The sequence below is a fragment of the Chrysemys picta genome, chromosome 1 (genome assembly GCF_011386835.1).
Source record: "Chrysemys picta bellii isolate R12L10 chromosome 1, ASM1138683v2, whole genome shotgun sequence".
NCBI classification, from domain to species: domain Eukaryota; kingdom Metazoa; phylum Chordata; order Testudines; family Emydidae; genus Chrysemys; species Chrysemys picta.
Genome location: NC_088791.1, coordinates 147,524,245 through 147,545,719, shown reverse-complemented (window position 1 = coordinate 147,545,719; position 21,475 = coordinate 147,524,245). Strand labels below are relative to the sequence as shown.

General features: G+C 43.0%; 1 protein-coding gene across 2 annotated transcripts; it reads right to left on the bottom strand.

The window, feature by feature from the left end:
* Window positions 1–80: 80 nt before the first annotated feature.
* On the bottom strand, window positions 81–21,463 carry NAA50 (N-alpha-acetyltransferase 50, NatE catalytic subunit). 2 transcript variants are annotated; one of them, XM_005292725.5, is made up of 5 exons: window positions 21,228–21,463; window positions 10,559–10,692; window positions 9,853–9,972; window positions 8,326–8,392; window positions 81–3,923 (listed from the first exon to the last, which is right to left on the bottom strand). In XM_005292725.5, the coding sequence occupies exons 1-5, from the start codon at window positions 21,233–21,235 to the stop codon at window positions 3,743–3,745; spliced, it is 510 nt and encodes a 169-aa protein (XP_005292782.1). In that variant the 5' UTR covers window positions 21,236–21,463; the 3' UTR covers window positions 81–3,742. The 2 variants fall into 2 exon arrangements, with proteins under 2 accessions (XP_005292782.1, XP_005292781.1); XM_005292724.5 differs by having other exon boundaries at window positions 10,559–10,695; window positions 21,228–21,389.
* Window positions 21,464–21,475: the final 12 nt, after the last annotated feature.

The window sequence follows — 21,475 nt, the reverse complement described above, 5'->3', positions numbered from 1 at the left end:
ACCCCACACCTGATTTCAGACAGACCAAGGATTGATGGAAAACAAAGCTAAGTTGCAAGAAATGCACAAGACAAATCATGGATGACATAACTCCAATAGTGCACGTTTATTCTGAACAGTATTTTTAAAAGTTTTACTTTCAAGAGTTTGAGAAAAACAAAACATGCTCCTGATGTACAAGGGCAATGATCTAGATTAAAAATGGACCATCATATTTGTAAAGAATTTGATTACCCTTGCAATTTAAAAGTCGTAACATTGAGGATGCATCTGTAAGCTGCACAGTGCACCGGCACATTCAGACAAAGTCCTAATCAAGAGGCAGGGGCAATCTTAGCCATATTCAGTACGAGGCAGTTGCAGATTCCAAAAAAACATCCAAGTCAGCACACACATTACAAAACAGACTCTGTGCATAGCTGCTGACCCTGGATCACAGCACAGGGGAGGAGAATGTAACAGTGGGGGTTTTTGGTTCAAATTTACTAGACATCACAGGGCACCATCAAGAATTAACACAATATCACTTATTTGTTTTAGCTGTAACAGCATGTCATGTTCAATCGGCAGGCTTAACTATTAACTGCACCATGTAAACCCAGCCCATTTGTGTATACAAAAAAAACCAAAACACTCCAGCCCCCGCAAATGAGGGACATAGTTCTGGGTGCTTCTTTTCCCTTGCCCCTATATTACGGTTTCCTGGTAGTGAATGTCTCTTTATGGAGGACATTATCTTCATGGTTCAACTGATGGATGACATAACCAACTGTAGAGAGGTTTAAAAGCAACTTGCATGTATACAGCCTAAATTTTGCCTGCAAGCTCTTTATCCAGAACAGAAGAGCTGGTGATTATTTCATAGACACTTCTAACTTTTTTAATTGTTGTGCATATGCTGTTATTTTCAAGCTAATGGGAGGTCCTGCTGCAGTAACATTTGAAGTAACAGAAATTTACTGCAGACAAACTCATACTCAACACTGTTCCAGTGTCTCCTACTGACAGCACCGAGTAAGTTCTCCTCCACACCCAACAGTCTGGGTACACTAATATTAATACAACCGTTTGGTAGCCAGAACTATTGCTCTTCTTCCCAGGTATGGGATGGAGCTTTTGAAGAGGTTTTAGATTAAACCTATTATGTGTGTGCTTAAGCGTACAAAAAACCGTTTTCCAAGACTAATAGTCTGAGAAAAGGAGCCTTGATTTCTGGTTTCTCTCCCTTCCACTTCCTATAAATTATTTAGTTGGAAGTTAGTGAGAGTGGTTTGCTGTGGAATGGGAGTTCTAAGAATTTTTTTTGAGGGATACATTCATAGACTGATGGCAGCCCAAAGCAAAAATGGGACAGAGACAAACCAAGCTAGTCCAGACACCAGACTCGTTTATGCTTTTGAAACCTGCAGGAAAACTGCCTGCAAACCACTGATTTATGGAAGCCTACAACAGCAAGTCCTAAAAAGCTCACCCCTATACTCACCTCCCCAACCCAAACCCTTCCCGCTGAATTCTAGAAGAATCGAGATCACTTGGCTTGGCACAAAAAACAGCTATGGTCTGAACTATAGCTGTGCTGCATGAACACCCTCCAATGCATTTTCTCTCCCCCATTAACACCTTTTAGTCCTGTCTACAACTGTTCAAGAAACCACACTGGCATCTGAGGAACTAATTGTGCTTCAACACTATTCTTGCTAGAAAGGTGCTGAAACTGCCTCCATAATCAGTGTAGGCAGGGTCTAACTATGCTATAAAACTTTTACAAAACTAGGTAATCTGTGGCCAAGGAAACACTGTCAGCACTTTTCTAGCTAGAGTCCACCAAAGGGTGATATGAACACAGTTCCCCTGGCCACTGTAGCTAGGCTTTTACAAAGCCAACGGGGAGTTCTACCACCAATACTCAACTAGCATAAACCCAGAAACTGAAGTCAATGAGCAATTATCCAGTTCAGGCTCATCAATGTATTCAAATAGCTACACTTCAGTAACCTTTGTGCACCTCATGGTGAGTAGTGATAGTTTTGGGGTTGCCTCTTTTTGATACCAGGGAAGTAGATTGCATAATATGAGGTGAGAGATTTTTTTCCTGCCTTATTCTCACACCCCCAACGTCAAAATCCTTGGTTCCCAAGTCAGCCTCAGAGCAACAGCACCTGCTCACAAGATGTATACTGCTATGTGCACCATGGGTTGAAGGCTTTTGAAACAGATGGGCTCAACAGGCAGCTGAATTTAAAAAAAACACTAATGGCAAAGGAATGCAGTTTAATCTCAATCTAGGTGATGGGGCAAGAGGGTCAGTTTCAATTCAGTGCATTTCCCAGATGCTTGGAGGAGTCTCTTAGGTCAAGTTGGTATGTAACTGCTGGCAACAGCGTGTACAAGGTAGCACTGAAATTAACGCAAATGAAGCATGAAAGGATGCAAAGTAGAGCTCAGTAAAAAGTTGACTGTAGTTTTTACGTTACAGTACTAGGAAGAAGCCAGTCAGCCTATTTTCCAAATCCCATAAGATGTTCCAGACTGAGCTGCTTTCTCTGGTGCGCCATGAAACACCCTTTCCAAGAGGAGAACTGCATCACTGGCAGATGGGAGAAAAGTCTTCAAAGGAGTTCAAAGAGCAGTTCTTAATCCCTTCATACCCACAGAGCATATTAACTCAGCAAGCCAAGCAGAGGCCAGGCCATTTCTGAGATCCCCTGCAAAGCTATTTGATTAGGGTCAGGACTCTGGTTTCCCTTCTCAGTCTCACTGCCTGGTTCCTCCACCCTTGCTCCAATCCCAGGTTTCTTTGTTACCACAGGTTTGACATCCCTAGCACCAAACTAACACTTGGACACAGGCACTTGCCTTAGAATTGAAGTGGACATGATGCTTACAGTCCCTTCTCCCATTCCAGTAGTCTGGATAAAAAGAACTGCCCCTTATGGACAGCTGAGTCCTGGAGAATTTCACTTGCTCTTAAAACAAGCACCTCACCTCAGGATACATGTTTTTGCAAAGCTCTTCTTGCTGACATTAGATTTAGCTCTTACCCTGGCAAGAGTCTGGTGGGAATGGGGTAGGATGAATGGTGACGGTAGCTGAAAAGGAAGAAACTAAAACTCACTCTGAATCCTTTTTTGGGTCAATCAAGGAATGTAGCACCAGCTGGGGTGATAACTTTCAGCCCAGGCACAATAAATGTGCTGGTAAACCAGCCTGCTCTTCTCAGCAAGAGATGGAGAAAAAGTCAAACAAAAATATTTGGAAAGATTAAACATTTTGGGGGGCCTGGGGAAGAAGAGAGAAGAGGGACAAGAGAATTGCTAAAATGAAGTTCACACATTTCAGGGGCTGTAAAAACCAAACTGGTATTATAGAACTCAAAAGAACAAGATATTGCTTTTTCTTTCAATACACAGATTTTTTTAGGCCCTACTTTTCGGTGTGAAAGCATGAGATAAATCACTCTCCGAAGGAAACTGACTTCAGGAAAGCCTACCCAAGCCCTCCACACCTCAGACTAAAGAGATCTGTACACCTCTTCCCATCCTGTCAAACAGAAAGGAGAGCTAAAAAACCCAAACATGATTGGACAATCCTTGGGAAAAGCATTACATTTTGTTGGAGAGAGGGCAAGAAAAAAAAAATAAGATGAAGGGAAGGGAGGAAAAAAAAAAAAAAAAAATCAACAGGCCTCTCTTTCCTTATTTGGCGACAAGCAAGTGCAAGAAAGTGTTCATTGGGGTTTTGTTCAGTTGTCGGTCTTTTGCACATCTGCGTTCTGGCCAAGACAAGGGGTTTTGAGGTTTTTCTGCAGGACATGAGCATCTGCTGGCTCTATCCTCTTGTAATAGTTTTTCTTCGTCTCAATGATCTCAAAGCCAAACTTTCTGTAGAAGTCGATTGCTGACTCGTTGCTGATCTGGACATGCCTAGGGCACATAGGAGGATAGAGAAAAAGACATCAGCATTTTCTGTAGTATAAAACGTAGCCTACACACTCAGGAACTGTATATCCAGGGATAGGGAATAAGGGCTTGTCTACACTGGCAATTTACAGCGCTGCAACTTCCTCGCTCAGGGATGTGAAAAAACACCCCCTGAGCGCAGCAAGTTTCAGCGCTGTAAAGTGCCAAGTGTAGACAGTGCACCAGTGCTGGCAGCTACGCCTCTCGTGGAGGTGGGTTTTTTAGAGCGCTGGGAGAACTCTCTTCCAGTGCTGCGCCGCAACCACACAAGGCACCTTAAAGCGCAGCTGCAGCACTTTAGCATTGTCAGTGTAGACTAGGCCCTATGATTGAGGTGAGGGGGTGATGGTCTAATAGAGCACAGAATTGAGAATTAGGAACTTCTGACATCTAATCCTGTGCTAACAGAGATTTCCTTTGTGACTTTTAGCTAATCACCTCACCTCTCTGCCTCTATTTCCCCATCTGTAAAATAAACCTAACTCCTCTCTTGAGAGAACTGTTGTGGGGATCAACTAGATAGCATATAAAGTGCTTTGATAATATGAAGTGTTAAGTATTAACAGTATCAGCTCAATAGCTTCAACCTATCTTGAAATGAAAGTGGCAGATAGGGTGACCAGACAGCAAGTGCGAAAAATCGGGACAGGGTGTGTGTGTGTGGGGGGGGTAATAGGAGCCTATCTAAGAAAAAGACCCAAATATCGGGACTGTCCCTATAAATCGGGACATCTGGTCACCCTAGTGGCAGATATTTTGTGAAATATAACAATACAACCTAGTTTCATTGGAGACACTACTGCAGTTTGATTGTGTAACTTCCTTCAGTAACACACTCTAAACACTACAGTAAAATAAGGCTTATCAATGACCATCATGTCATGGATTCTACCACAACATAAGAGTGCTCTGATGGTATTAACACATGCCTTGGCCCAATCCACACAGGCAAGACCAGACTGTTCAGATATGGTTGGGGCTTTGCAATACAGCACCTTCCCTCCAATACAATAGTTTTTGTAGCATAGACAGATTCTATGGGGTTTGGGAAACATTTCTCCCTCTTCTTTAGAGTTTTACAAAGCTTGGGAGAACAGAAACTTTTGGGGAGGTGGCAGATAATCCCCCTAAACAGCCTTTAGTTTTCTATGCTAAACTGTTAGGGGACTTAATTTCTGTCATGGGTCTTATAAAAAAAGATCTGTTTCGACTCCTGCTGGCTCAGTAGTATCTGTTAACTAAATATTTTCAGAGTTGAACAGACACGCCAGGTGTTTGTGGATCAAGATGCTTTAGTACAGCATTTCCCAAATAGTGGGTCCCAGCCCCACCAGTGGGATTGTAGCAAGGTTCCAGATGCATTGCCACATCCAGGGCCAGATTAACCCATCACAGGGCCCTGGCCTAGGCAAACACACACTTCTCTCACCCTGGGACAGAGGGGAGGTCTGGAGGTTTGGACAGTGAGCCAGACCTGAACTCACCTCGCAGCAGTGGCTCCTGTCCTGAGAGGCTAGGCCAACTCCAAGCTCCACCATCTGCAAACCCATGCATCAATGCCTGGAGCAAAGCCCGGTGGGACAGGAGTCACCATAGTAGCGTGAGCTTGCTCTCCAGCACTTCCCCACCCCAGGGCCTCCCTTCTGCAACTGGGCTGGGATTAGGGTTGCTGTGTCAGGGTGAAGGGTGCATTTATGTAATGGTGGGTCGCAAATACAGACAAAATGCAGCTGGTGGGTTGCCTTAGTAAAAAGCCTGGGAATCACTGCTTTCACATATCAAGGTGCTAAATGACATGATGTGGAACCAACGGAACAAAAACAGAGTCCACAGCTCCAGCAATGGTCAACATCTAAGAGGGCATTTCACACTTCTGACATAAAGCCATGTTTTTGAACATTGGTTGCCTAAAGTTAAGGACCTAAATTTGAAGATGTTGGCCCAAGTGCCAGCAAAACCAAGAATATGGCCACCCTTAACAGGTATTTGGTGTGCCCATCTTTGCGAGCTATTCATCTCCCATCCTAGTACAGTACTTTGGTGGGTGGAGAGAAAGTTTATGTAGGGCCCCCTCCCCTTTTTTTTGGCAACAGCAGCAGATATTTAAGATCAGTCTTCCAATGTGCACATTACTGTAGCTTCTTAATTTGAAGAGAGAGAAGGAAAACTAGTATCAATTAACAAATGTTTAAAGATGGGCCTGATAGGCCACTACCTCCGAGAAGAGAGAGCAGGAAGCACTTTAGTTAGTTTGGAAACATGCTCCTCTACAATGCTTTTCCTATTAGTCACTACTAGCCAGAGTCAGCACAGTAAATTTTTGAGAATTCTCCCATTAGGGTCTTTGCTCCAGCTTCCTGCTAATGCAGTGACCAATCCATCAGGACATACTAGCTTGTTAAACATTCCACACACTAGGGTCTTCAGCAGTCCTGGTGGAGGCTCAAGATTCAGTCAACTGCTCTGAAGCAGAGGACTGAAAGCACAGTTTCTAGTGATCTGGTGTTTTAATGTACATGAGTGGACTGGGTATCATTATAGACACTTACCACCTGTGACAGTTTAATTTAATATAGGATTTGTAGTATTCTCTACTCTAAGGAGAGGAGATATCAGTGTGGTAAATGTTTGTTTATTTTTTAATGCTGCCCATTGTTTAATCAATCTTGCTGCTTGGCCATTAGCATGTAGTTACAGTGCTTTAAAATAGGGCTGTCAGGCGATTAAAAAAATTAATCCGTGATTAATCACCCTATTAGGCAATAACAGAATATCATTTATTTAAATGTGTGGATGTTTTCTACATTTAAAAAAACAACACAAAATACAAAGCGTACAGTGCTCACTTTACATTTATTTTGATTACATATATTTGCACTGTAAAAAACAATTAGTATTTTTCAATCTCTATCCTGAAAATTGAACTTACAAATGTAGAATTATGTACAAAAAAAACCCTGCATTCAAAAATGATACTTCAACCACCATTCCAGAGGACATGCATCCATGCTAATGACAGGTTCTGCTCGATAACGATCCAAAGCAGTGTGGATCAACGCACGTTCATTTTCATCATCTGAGTCAGAGGCCACCAGCAGAAGGTTGATTTTCGTTTTTGGTGGTTTGGGTTCTGTAATTTCTGCATCAGAGTGTTGCTCTTTTATGACTTCTGAAAGCATGCTCCACACCTCATCCCTCTCAGATTTTGGAAAGCACTTCAGATTCTTAAATCTTGGGTCAAGTGCTGTAGCGATCTTTGGAAATTCCACATTAGTATTTTCTTTGCATTTTGTCAAATTTGCAGTGAAAGTGTTCTTAAAACGAACAACTTGTGCTGGGTCATCATCAGAGATTGCTATAACGTGAAATATATGGCAGAATGCAGGTAAAACAGATGAGGAGACATACAATTCTCCCCCAAGGAGTTCAGTCACAAATTTAATTAACGCATTATTTTTTTAAACAAGCGTCATCAGCATGGAAGCATGTCCTCTGGAATGGCGTTTGAAGTATCAAGGGACATATGAATCTTTAGCACATCTGGCATGTAAATATCTTGTGACGCCAGCTACAACAGTGCCATGCAAAAGCCCGTTTTCATTTTCAGGTGACATTGTAATTAAGAAGTGGGCAGCATTATCTCCCATAAATGTAAACAAACTTGTTTGAGCGATTGGCTGAACAAGAAGTAGGACTGAGTGGACTTGTAGACTAAAGTTTTACACTGTATTGTTTTTGAGTGCAGTTTATATAACAAAAAAAACACATTTTAAGTTGCACTTTCATGATAGAGATTGTACTACAGTACTTGGGGACTGGATTCGATGACCTCTCGAGGTCCCTTCCAGTCCTAGAATTTATGAATGAGGTGAATTGAAAAATACTGTTTCTTTTGTTTAATATTGTTTACAGTGCAAATATTTGTAATCAAAATAATATAAAGTGAGCAGTGTACACTTTGTATTCTGTGTTGTAATTGAAATCAATATATTTGAAAATGTAGAAAAACATCCAAAAATATTTAATAAATTTCAATTGGTATTCTATTGTTTAACATTGCGATTAATCATGATTCATTTTTTTGAGTTAATTGTATAAGTTAAACTGTGATTAATCGACAGCCCTACTTTAAAATTCAGCACTACTTTTGAAGGAAACCTTCCAAAACTAGGGAAGCTTCTGCTACTGGGCAGTGCCTGGAACAAACCCAGAACTTAAGTGCTGACTGGCTGGGCAGTACTTGTAAGATGGGACCACGTTTGACCCATCATTCCACAGCAATTGAAACTGAAATGATATTGCACCCTCCTCACTCTCCTATTGAGCCTCTCCCAAACCCAGGAGAATAAGAGTGTAATTTACTTACAGATAGATGTTGTCAAAAGTGCCATCTTTCTCACAGATGTTTAAGACGTGATTCAACATTTTAGTTCCTGCCAAGGAATAAAGAGAGACTTAATCACTCCACAAATGTGCAACCAAATCAGTTTAATGTTTGCAGTCAGCTCTATAACTGTTTAATTCCCTAAGCAGGGATGTACTGCTCTTAGTGAGTTCATATGACATATTCCTAGAGCAAGTGCTGAGAGCATTGTTATTGTACTCTGAAATTAGCATACTATACACTGCAGTTCATGTTTTAAGTGTTATTTGAGGCTGCTATGAACATTAAAATTTATACACTGGGTATTTTAAACAGTAACTTAAAATTAAGTTGCCCAAATCCAAAGGCCTCAGGGAGGCTTAAAAATATCAATCACAAGGACGACTCCCTGCAAAAGAAGACATTAAAAAGAAGAGAAACCTCACATCAGAAGACCAGGAAACATACTTAGAACAGAAAAGATTACTGAACATATTAGTTTGCTCTTCTGTACCACCTTTTATGAAAGATTTCAAATCATCTTACATATTTATGAATTAAGCCTCCCAACACCTTGTGATGTATTTTCCCCATAGGTGAACAGATGCAGAGAGTTTAAGCAAATTAAATTAAGATTAATAGGCCTATCTTCTCTCCTTTGACTGTTCGCAAAGTCTAATTCTTTATAATTTCTTTTAAGAAAATGCCTTAATGCTTTACAAGCTAACAGAAAAAGCTTAAAGCCTAGCAATGCTCATAAGCAACTCTATGTGGTACCAATGATTTGATAGGAGAACCTTCTTCACAAGCAAGCTTCTAGGGCCTTAAAGTGAGCAAAAAATGCGATTAAATTTAAGCAATAGCATTGGCAGTATTATTAACATTACCTGACAAGCAGGTAACAAATAATTTAAATGAATAAAACTTCATTTTTGGCTTCAGTTTGTCCCAATGAAACATTTTAATGGAAATAAAAGGCCTGGATTAATATGAGAAGCCCATAGATCTGGGAGAAAAAGCTGGAAAAAACCCCAAACTATACACCATGATGTAGACAGAAGATAGCAGCTCCTCTCAAACAGGGAGAGTTAACTTATTGTGATGGTGAACGGAAGGAGCATTGTCCAGTAGGAAAAGCAGGTTATATTTCTACGTGTGCCACTGACTGGCTGTGAGACCCTAAGACATGTCATTTCACCTCTCTTTGCTTCAGTCTTTTTTAATCTATAAAATAGAATACCTACATCACAGGGAGGGTCTTAGCCTTGATATATAAAGAGCCCTTTGAAATCTTGAGTTAGAAAGCACTATAGAAGTGCAGTCTCACTTCCACAGGACAGAGAAAGCAGAGTTTGCTATAAACCAAGTTCTTCTTTCCCACAGTTCCCTTCCTAAGACAGGAATCATCTTCTAATAAAGCATTAAGTTCTGCTGTATCAAAGGAACTGAAAACTTTGGAAAAGCATTCAGTAGGCTGGCCCAAGACTCATGTTTCTTTGAAGACACAGATCAAAATGCAGATAGCCTTACCTATTCCTAGCCTTCGGTAGGGTGCCAGGCATCCAAGTGTCATGATGTAAAGTCTCTTCTGGTTCTGAGAGTGATCCACTCTGCAGCACACCGCACCCACTGCAATATCATTGAAATATGCTGCCAGAGAGGGGAAACAGTCAAGTTTTGGTCATTTAGAAATCTCAAGTCTTATAAATATCCTATCCTTCATTTGTCTTCCTTCACTTCTCTTTCCCCACAGCCACTTTTTCCGGGGAACATGGATAATTATATTCCTCCCTAAAATACAATAAAACTTTTAGTCAGATAACTGGACATATCTCCATATGACTTAACTCCTTCCACATTGCTCCAAGAAACATTCAGGTAAATGTTAAATCTTGGCTAACATTTTCTGGGCGATGTTTGCACTGTGGTGCTCATGTCAAAGGATTTGATTAATCAGAAGTCCAGCCAATGAACCACTTGGGAAGAAGGGGTGAGATTCCATGTACATCTTCCTGTGCTTCCCCTGGTAATGGACAGAACACCTACTCCCAATAAAGAGAGACCCTATTTAGACTGCAAGTTCTTTAGGGTAGGGACTGTGGCTTCTTCTGTGTCTCATACAGAGCTAAGCATATTTTCACTGCTTAACAGAACAGGAGGAGCTAGTGTCACAAATACCAAGAACAGAGGAGGGTAATACTTCAGCCCACCCCCAAACTACTGACAAAAACTGTACCTAATTTGGCTAGTTCGCCAACCTCCAGCACGTCCTTGTAGAACTTGTCATTGTAGCTGACAGGAAAAATGACCTGATTTAACCTCTTCAGCTGCTTAATGTTGTGTGGCGTCACATCTCCCAGCTCGATCCGGCTACTGGAACAAATCAAAACATGCTTAACACCTCTACAAACCCACAATTTATAAGTATATCAAATAGTTAAAACCAGGCATTTTATTTATACATAGAGGGCTAGTTAGCTGAACAACCAATTGAATAGCTACCTGAATCATTGGTGTGGGGTCAACACGCACACACAGCTCCTACTCCCTCTTTTGCGGGCAGCTGCTTTAATACCAAGAAAAAGTCCCAATCAGTACCATAAATTCAGAAGATGCTAAAGGTCTTGAAATGGTTACACAAGGCTGGCACTCCACAAAATATTGTGTGTGTGTGTGTGGCTGTGGCAGCATTGGAGAAAGAGAGCAAAAGGAGAACATGACAAGAGAATGTCAGAATCTCCCTGTGAGCCAAGTGGCACTAGTTTTCAAACCTTCCCCTTAAATTTTTACCACAGATTCACTAAAATTGTCTCTGTGCCAGCCTCATGCTTGCCTCTCTCCATCTGTTCAACGTACAGAATAAGCTCCTTACCCAAGTCCAACTACTAACAAGATAGTCCTGAATTTGTGCTTATTTTCAACAAAAGTCCTTAGTGGATAAACTTAAGAGAAGTCAAATTAACATATGAAAGGCAGATCCTCCCTAAACCTCCTTCCCAGAGAGTCCTGGAGACTGCACAAAATATTGCCACTAGCACTTGAGCTAGATCTGTTTTAACATGCTGGTGAACTACTGCTTGGGGGGGAAAGGTCACAGATTACAGTCAAAGTCACTGTTGCTGTTAAATATGTTAAATAAACAGAACTGTGACTGTAATCTACAACTTTTGAAATACCATTATGAACAATACTGAGGAGAAATAAGATACCCTTTTCATACCCACCATCCCTGTTAATGTCTCTCGAAGCTATGGAGGGGGACTTAAAAGAATGCTTCAACAGCTTTAGCAAGGACTAGCATAATAGAAAAAAAAAAAACCTGTTCCAAGTGGACATCACTATACATAGGGAGCTGCAAGCCCATTGTGTGTAATGACTGAGGAGCAAGCATGGATGATTCCAGAGTAGTCTACAGCCTCAATTTTATTGACTAATGTATAGACAACTAGAATTTTCTTCTGCCCAAGTGACACCATTAGCTTTTTTTTTTTAAACTCTATAACAATTTGTTTTCAGGAAGACCAAAGCCATATGGCTGGCAAGGTTCGAGGTAAGTACACGTCTCTAGAATTTTTATTTCCTGTGCTTTTTCTTTCCAAACAGCTGGAGCTGTTCACATGGGTTAGTGTCTTTGGAAGAAGGAAAAAAGTATAGGTGACATATGCAGAATAGAGTAAAACCAGTATGACCTCTGCTAAACTAGGCACCCTCCTGTCTTCAAGTACCCTGCCCCAAACATGCAGGATACATGTTTTATTAAGAGATCAACTTCTTTAAGCAAACAATTTTTTAGTCTCTTGATTAGCTACTCACAAGTTCAACTGTATTTAAACACTTTAGGTACAATATCCATCTTAATTAACTATCAAGTCAACTACCACCAGCAATGAAGGAATTTAGGTTTTTGTTTTCTAAGCATAGTGTTATAGTCTGCAAGAGCTACTACAGATCTTAGGGACTCAGGAATAGAACCCCCAATATATACACTTTAAGAAGTGTATGCAGCCCAAACACACTTTATAAAGCGTGCATTATTTCTGTACAGCTACTGTAGCATTCACAAGGTCTGCAAGGCTGATGTTTCATTCATAGATTCTAAGGCTTAGATGATAATGATCCTTCTGAGTCTGATCTCCTGCATAACAAAAGCCATAGTTTTATCCTAGTGATTCCTGCATTGAGCCCAAAAACTTGTGGCTAAGCTACTAGAGCATATCTTATCTTTTTAAATCAAGACTCCATGGCTTTTTAAAACTCAAGTTATAGAGAATTTACTGCATTCCTTGGCACTACTCTCACTGTTAAAAACAAAAACAAACAAAAAAAAAACCACTGCATCTTATTTCCAATTTGAACTTTACTGACTTCAACTTTCAACCACTAAATCTTGTCATATATTTGCCTGCTAGATTAAAGAGCTCTCAAATATCAGGTATCTTCTCCCTCTGTAGATAATTATAGACTGATCCAGCCCCCTCTTAACCTTTCCTTTGGTAAACTAAATAAAATTAACCTTGGTTAGTCTCATTGTAAGGTGTGTTTTCCAGATCATTAATCATTCTTGTAGCTTGTTTCTGAACCCTCTCCAGTTTTTCTATCTCCCTTTTAGAGTATGACACCAACAGTGCACGCAATATTCCAGCTAATATCACCCTACTTCTACTTTATAGCTTATTTTAAGACATCTGAGCGTATTAAAAGCAGGAATGGCTGGGAACCAACTGGCCCTGTTGAGCTACTCCACAAAGTACCCATTTTTCCTGTCTCCTTCACAATTTTTGCCATTCCCTCTATGTCACCGCTATCTCTTTTGCCTTAGGCTACTCTGAGCATGTCTACATTAAGGATTTTGGCACTAGTGCATCAGCATCAGTGCAACCTCTCTCTCCTTTTCCTCAGCGTAATTGCACTGCACCAGTGTAAAGGAAGGCTTGAACCAAGGTGACTTACCCTGGAGCAAGCGGTGATGTTGCAAGCCCCTCTTTTCACTGCTGCAAAAATACCTAACATGCCATTAGTGCAGGGTCTCATCTAAACATTCACTCAGTGCTCTAGACATGGTTCTTCTAAAATCCACCAGCTTGCAAATAGTCCTTTAAAATGCATCAAACCCAGTTCGATAGCAGTTGTAACTGGATTTCATCTAGAAAAGTCAGTGCCAGCAAGAACAGAGAGGACCAGGTACAATGCCACAGAGGAATCTTTTGTTGAAAGCGTATTTTCAGTGTATATCACATAAATTACACCTCAAAAACCTTCATGAACTGCAGGAGAGCTTGGCCCTCCATTTCTCACCACACAGGCCTCTCTCTCCAAATGCTCCTCCAGTTTGCACAGGACTTCAAAGCTCAAACTGGCCCAACACTGCTCTTCAGAGCACCTGCGTGGACAATATCTAACTTCCATAATAGGCCTTAAAAATCTGAAAATCACATATACTGCATTAGCTGTGAAGAATTGTGGACAAAGAAAAATAGATTCATTTTGTCTAGGGAGAGATAGGACAGCATAACTGCGTGAAGAACAGAGACCATTCAGCACATACATGCTGAAGCTCACCATCTGCAAAGGTCAGTCTGCACAGAAAGATTTTTGTCTTCAAATCTAAGGACTTGTAAAGTTGCCCTAGACCAAACAGATCTCGGACAAAACCTATATCTTGTGTGACAACAGAAATATTATTTGGCCATGCTTTTCTCTTAATTTGCATCAGTGACAACACAAGTATAGTGTTTGAAAAAAAATGTTAGTAATGAATGTGCATTCTTTCGTTATTTGCTAAAAACTATTCTATGCCCAAGGTATTTAAGAAAAGTAAATAGTTTTCATTTTTAATATATCCTGAGGAAGCCATCTCTGTGCATTCTACCCTTCACGTAATTTGTTGCAGAATTTCTATCCCTTATGGTGGTGAAGAAAACTTTAAAGACAAATTCAGGGTATGTCTGCACTGCAAGTGCTACAGTGGCACAGCTGTACCACTCTAGCTAAGCCACTCTTCCAACACTCAAACTCCCTCCCAGAGCTTGCACCCCACCCCTGCCACAGGCTTAGCCCAGCGCCTCCTCTCACACTCTGAACCCCTCGGCCCCAGCCCACAGCCCGCATCCCCTCCCGAACCCGAGCCCCATGAAAGTGAGTGAGGGTGAGGGAGAGTGAGCAATGGAGAGGGGAGGGATGGAGTGAGCAGGGCAGGGGCTCGGAGAAGGGGCAGGGTAGATCCTGGGTTGCACTTCAATTCAAAAAGTGATCTTGTGTGTATAAAGGTTGGAGACCACTGCTCTAGCGTAACAGATGCAGTCATATATACTAGAGTCTTCAGACAGCCTGAAACAATCAATGAGATGAAATGTCCCTATCTTAATGGAGTGTTAACATCGAAACCTACATTTCACTAATAATTTTAGCAGAAACATCCACCTGATGTCCTCATCCCATAATCTCAAACTACTCGGTCACCTATACAGTTGTCAGAAGTCCCATTTGTCCCCTACCCAGATGCCAAAATTTCTTGCTCTGATACCCCACTCCCAAATTTCTACCTTATAGTTGTTTAATAGTTTAATACCAAATTAAAGCAAAGGGTCAGGACTGTACTGTTTTTTACTAAATTAGATAATAGAATATCCACTGACTATTTAAATTAAGCTGACAAAGAATTTCCACTGTGTAGTGTCACAATGTGATGAAATTCAAGGGGCCTCACTATAGAGTTTAGGGAAAGTGTGTCACAGAATACATGCAACTTCAAGTCTGGTGGAGTTTGGGTCCATTGGACAAAAATACTACACCATTCTTCTTCATCAACACTTGCGATTTAAAAAAATAAAATAAAAATCTCAAACTGCAGAAGTGTTTGTTTCATTTAATGTCCAAAAGAGTCTACTTCATGTTTTCAAAAAGTCAAGCTCAACTTCCAGAGTTAAGTTACAAGGATGTCTGAGAAACCTCGTCTTACAATTATAAGTCTAGCAACAAGCTGAACTTCAGAGAAACTTTGATCTTTCCATCACTTTTCATCCCACAAACATTATGTAAAGGAATCACTTCACTATTGAAGGGTACCCACCACTTCTGGGGTCTAATGCAGCTGCTGACAATGCACAAAGAAGGATTCTAGATCAAATTGAAATAGGAGTGGGAATTTAGTGAGGTGCTATATAGTTACTGAAACTGGAAGCCTGCCCAGAACACTGGCATGAACACTTCCACTCTCAAGATCACTGCCCTATATTCTTTCAAGTGCTTGCCAAATACAAGCCTGCTTCCCCCTGAGATCTAATTACAACTCATTGTGGTATGGGTTGAAAACCATACATAGGGGAGCGCAGAGTTGGTGTTACTGTGCAAACTAGAGATTTGAAGTTGGTGGGTAAAAAACCTATTTGGCCCTGGTGGAACTGACAAGTCCCACTCACCTCACTGGCAGCTGCTTACACCAGGGCTGAATGTGTCCCCTTGATGGTGTATTCAAAGGAAGCAATGCTATGCCAGTTTACAGTTCAAAAGGAATTCAAATCATTTCCCAGAAACATGAATCATGATGAGAAGCTTCAGTGACAGTCAATATTCAGAGCTTTGAAAACCAGTTAGAACCCACCATAAAGAGGGGAAAGGGAAATTCCAAGTTTCTTAATGTTACAAGAATCTCCTTCAAAGCCAGAAGAGCCTCTAGTTTTCTTAAACAGATTAGCTTTCTTGCTAGGCACACAGGTTACTCAGGGGAATGTCAGTTTGTTTTCAACTATCCCTTGAAGATCTGTGGGTTGCACACCTACTCCTCTTCCCCGCAACATTTTTCAAATGCAGCCAATTGTGGGCTTTTCTTGAGGCCACAGCCTCCTGTGGGTAAATGGGGGGTGCAAAGCAGCAACCCCTCCTCCCAGGGCTGCCAACGGGGGTTGGGCCATGCCCTCCTCTGGAGCCAAAAATGCTGGAGATGCAGGCAGCCAGTGAGAGTTTCTCCACCTTTCCGGGGCTGGTGGGGTTTGGGCTTCAGCCTTGGGGTGGCAGGCTCGTTGTGGGGCTTGGACTCCGGCCTTGGGACTTAAGGAGCCGATCCAAGGCTTAATCTTCGCCCCCCTCCCCACCCCCCAATGGCCCCTCACTGCCTCCTCCAACAGTGGAGCCCTGGCTGATTGGCAGCAGGTGCCAGCCCCGGCCATCCCATCACCCCTGCTGCCTCCCATCCATACCCTCATGCCCCTGCTCTCTCCTTACCCACCTCCCCATATAGGGCTTAAATTTGTCCTCCAGCTTGCCAGGGCTAAGTAAATGTGTGTTTCTCATGTTGCTTCTGATGCATCCTGCAGTGTGCTGTATCAAATGCGGCTGTTGTGTGATGGTCACATTCTACCCAAGGTAGATGAAAGTGTAGGATTACCAGCTCTAGGTCCTCAGTTCAGGACTCACTTTCCTAGCCAAATGAAGAACGAGAACATTCCTGTATTATTGTGGTAGCCTACCTGTCCAGGCGCACCAAGGAGTCCAATGTGAGCACAAGGCTTCACAAACTTGATCTGCAGTTTGGTATCCTCAGGCATTAGGGCTTTACAAGTTTCCTCAATACCTACTCATCTGAGGACTAACTAGCCATAGCTATTCGTCATGTGCTCTTCAGGGGTTTCATGCATATTACCACCACTTCTATGGCCTATATTCAATGTTCCCAACTGTAGTCTCACCTCCATAAGCCCATAGCTGTCTCTGGAAGAGTTCATCTGCAAGGCTTCCAAGTTTCAAAGCTTTTTTGGGAGATGGGAGGCAGCAAAGACCGTCGCTTACTATGCATGTGTTCAGTATCTAGCATAGTAGGGTCCTGATTTCAGTTGGGTCCCCTGGACCAGTGTTTCTCAACCTTTTTGATTCCAGGGAGCAGTTTGCTGCCTTCCTAAACTGTGTCAAGGAGATCTCAGGGATCAGCGCTGGTCCATAAACCGGTCTTTGAGAAACACCGTCCTGGACAATGCCATAACATCTGAATCAACCTATAGTGTCGTCCTTAAGGCCACAGATGGAGCTTCTGAGAAAGCGCTCTTCTGTTTCTCATTCCTCTTTGAAGTCTGCCTTTTGGCTACACCCCTTCTGCCTCAGCAGGTGGTATAACTTTATTTTCTGACACATTACAAATCCCACAGAAATGTTAATCAGCAAGTTGTAATTTGAGCTCTTGCAAGTCAGTGAGAACTTCCCTTTCTATAGTCCTTGCTTGGAGGCAGCAATGTAACAACTTTAACAAAACAGTATAACAGAGTGTGATATAGAGAAAGGGATGCTATTCGCATCTGCTTTGCATGCAAACAGTGAGGTCAACAGGGGGTGGAGTTCAAGTTCCTCTCACTCAAGTTCCCCCCTCCCCCACTAATCAGAACCAATATTTTTAATTAAAAAAAAATGAAAACTGGGTTTATGGCAAAAATAAGGGAAACAAAATTGGATCTCCATGGACCATCAATTTCACAAGCTGCAAAGTGAACAAACATGAAAAAGTTTTGCAGATAACCTTTACATTGGATAAACTTAGTGAGTAAGGCCCGGTCTACACTACAGGGTTAAGTCGACATAAACTGCATTGCATTGACCTAGCTCTGGAAGGGTCTTCACTTAAATTTGGCTCCTGCTGATGTAAGTGCCTCTCTACGCTAATTTAGTAACACCACCTCCCAAAGCAGCATAGAGTCATGGTCGACATAATTAGGTCAACGCAGTGTCAGCGCAGAAATGCATTGCTTACATCGACTGTTACTGGCTTTCAGGAGCCACCCCACAATGACAGTACAATCAATACAAGCACTAACGGAGAGAATGTGCACGGCTGATACAAGGAGCCAAGTGTGCGCACACACAAGCGATTTAATAACTGCAGTGGCTGTATGCTGACATTAAGTTAGGTTGACCTAATTTTGTAGTGTAGACATGGCTTAAGTCATGAAAAAATGGGGAGGGTGTAGAAGATGAGAGAAAAGCAAATACGATCATGGTCTTCAGAAAAACAAATGAGATCCTGATAATTACCATTCCAAAAGTCTGGTTAACCTCTTGTAAAACACAACAAATCAGAGAAAACAGTTTTTCACACCTAGATGATTTCACATCCTCCTCGAAAGAAACCATAGCTCTTCTCCAGAGGAGGCCATCTGATGCAATATCCCTCAGCAACAGGGATTTTTCTGCTAGAACTTCCAGCATTGGAAAGTCCAATGGACAGGAGTTTTAAAATGGGAAGAGGCTCCCCCCAGTAACCTAGATCTCCTTAGAAGAAAATCATGGGAACTTCTGCGAGCACCAGCAGTGGAAGACTTGTTCAGAAGCTGACAGTGGGCTCACTCGCTGGAATCCAAGGAGCCACAATAGCTGCCAGCAGAGACCCCTTAACTTCTCATTAATTTCTCCTTGCTCTCAGCAGAGGGGGTTCTGGGCCTATGCTGATGATATGGCCACACTGAATGATATGGTAGACTCCACATAGGACATGAAGCAACTGCACAGGCAGCTTCACTGCTGCATGTTCTTTCAAATTCGGAGTGATTGGGGAGAAGAGCCACAAACCACATACACTGTGCCACTGCCTCCTTAGATCTGAAGGGTCAAGAACATTAGGGAACTGTGAATGGCTTCTTCCTGAATTGACCTGAACGGAGCAGGATTGGGGACATAAAATTCAGTATTAAATCATTAGGAGGGGTGGTAGTGGGGTGTTTTACTTGTATGGGAGCCCCAAACTCAGAAGCCACTGAAAGCCAAGAGTACAGAGAACTCGACAGAGCTGCACTAGAAGGATAGTGCAGCTCTCAGACACACTTATGAGTACTGCCTATAACTATATCCTGCCAAGAGACCCCAGTCTGGTCTGCCCTGACGTGCACAGACATACACGTAGCGTATCCAGGCCCAAATAGCTCCTCTGCCTGATTCACAATCAACATGGAGTCAGAGAAAAGCCAAGCTGTAGAAATCTGTGAGATGGGTTACAAAGAGAAGAAAAAGACAAAATTCTAGCTCCAGCAACAAAGGAGCTGACCTACCTTAATAACTATGGCAACTGCTGGCTCACCTTTGCTGATCAATTCTATTGCCCTTCCCATATACTTGCCTATGCCAAATAAGGTAACTCTGACTAGCTCCAAGGGAGTGGGAAAAGAGACAGGAATCCATCACTCCTGTTGGGCAATCTTTTATTCGTATGCATTTCTATGGAACCATTCCACATTGTTACCTGATGTCTAAGTTTTGGAGCATGTTTTTTAATCTCTCAGCTTCACTCACTCAGTCCCCGAAAACTATTTAAAGTGTTTGAAACTAGTCATGAAAATGAGAGATACCAAGGCTGCTTGATGATAAAAACTTGGTTATGTGACCGCATCCCAACTGCTAACAAGTTAATAACAAATGGTAAGGGGGTTTAAAAACCTAAGTACTTCAGAGATCATTCACCCTGCCTTAAGCTGCCGAACTGGAATAGTAATATCTGACATTTATACAACACTTTTCAAACAGTAATTATTTGCAACACCACCTCTGGAAAACAGCTTAGGAACACCCTTATTTCATAGAAAGAGAAATTGAGACACTGGTGAAATGACTTGCTCAAAGTCACATAAACAGGTCATCAGAGCTGGGAACAGGACTCAGGTCTCATGACTTCCAGTCCTGTGTTCAAAGCACTAGACCATGTTGCCTCTGTTTAGCAGTGGAATCAGTGTTTCATTTACCACATTTGAAATCCCTATGCTACATTTTCACAAGACAACCAGAAAGGGAGGGAGACTCCAAACAGATTACACTGCAGAAATCATTGTTAGCTACAAAACATAGCTCTTTCTCATCCATCCATGTCCTGCAACCTCAACGAAATGTGAATGGAATTTAAAGGCTACATCAAAGCAAATACTCATGGAAATTACACCATCCTTTCAATCCTCCCTATAAAGCAGTCACACAAAATTCTACCTGGCCCAGGCAGGCAACATTTTAAGATAAAACATTATTTCCAACGCAGGTCAATCCAGGACTTTGCTGAGTGACTTCCAGGTACCAATTTGATAACACTGGTTATATCTTTATTATTATTATCGTGAAAGGAACTAAGGAGACTGTATGTTAGAACTAATTCGTTTTTATATCAATTTGGCAAGATAACTTCACAGGAAAGACTTCCGCACAAAACGATAATCTGCATTTCTCAACAGCAGAATGGAAGGAACCAGCTCTTCCACCCAGTATTTCTGTAGTAAAGCAGATAAGGTGAGACAAGGAATAGGAGAGCTGCTTTTGTCGCGCAGGTGGGGTACTTTCGAAGAGCAAGGTGCTGTGAGCTTCCTGTAGAGAAGTATCACTGTTTACCCAACAGACCATTAACGGGCATTACTTCAACACTGAGCACCTACTGCAACTCAATAGCTGAGTTTTCTCTAGCCCGTTCCACACACGAGGTATCCATAAGACAAGTGCCCGGTCCAGCAGCACGCACCGGAGCCGGGCGCAAAGAGCTGGAAGACGGGAAGGGGGCTGCCCGGAGGGACCCAAGCGGGGACTTGGCCGGGAAGTGGCGGGTCACGGCGAGGGGCGGACAAGGCGCGTGGGACGGTTGGAAAGCGGTTAACGTCTCGGCGTTTGTGCAGCTTCGCTGGGGAGCGGCGGCCCAGGAGCAGGGCTGGCCCCCGGCCGGGCGCGGGAGGATCACGCCGCCAGTCCCGGCAGCCCGCGCAGACTCCGGGCCCAGCGGCTCCCCCTACTGATCCCGCGGCGCCTGGGGCTCCCCGGCCGGCCAGGGCAGAGGCAGGGCGAGCCGCCGCCAGCCGGGGATGCCGGGCGGGAGCTCGGCGGCGACACTGAGCGGGACACGGGGAGGCTGGGCCGGGCCCCACCAGGCTCAGAGCCGGGCTGGAGCTCGGGGCCGCACTCACCCCTTCATGGTGCGGCCTGGCGGGCCCGGGATCCGCGCTCAGTGCGTGCGGGGCCCGACGATGCGGCTCCGGCCTCCTCCTCGGCGCTGGCGGTTCGCCCTGCAGCTCCCCCTCCACATGGGCCTCGGGCCGCCCGTCCGCCGCGCTCCACCCCGCCGACGTGACCCCTCGCCTCGCGGCGGCGTGACTGGGCCGGCGCTATGCGGCGCCGCCCACGTGACCTCTCCCGTGGCCACTTCGCGGGAAGG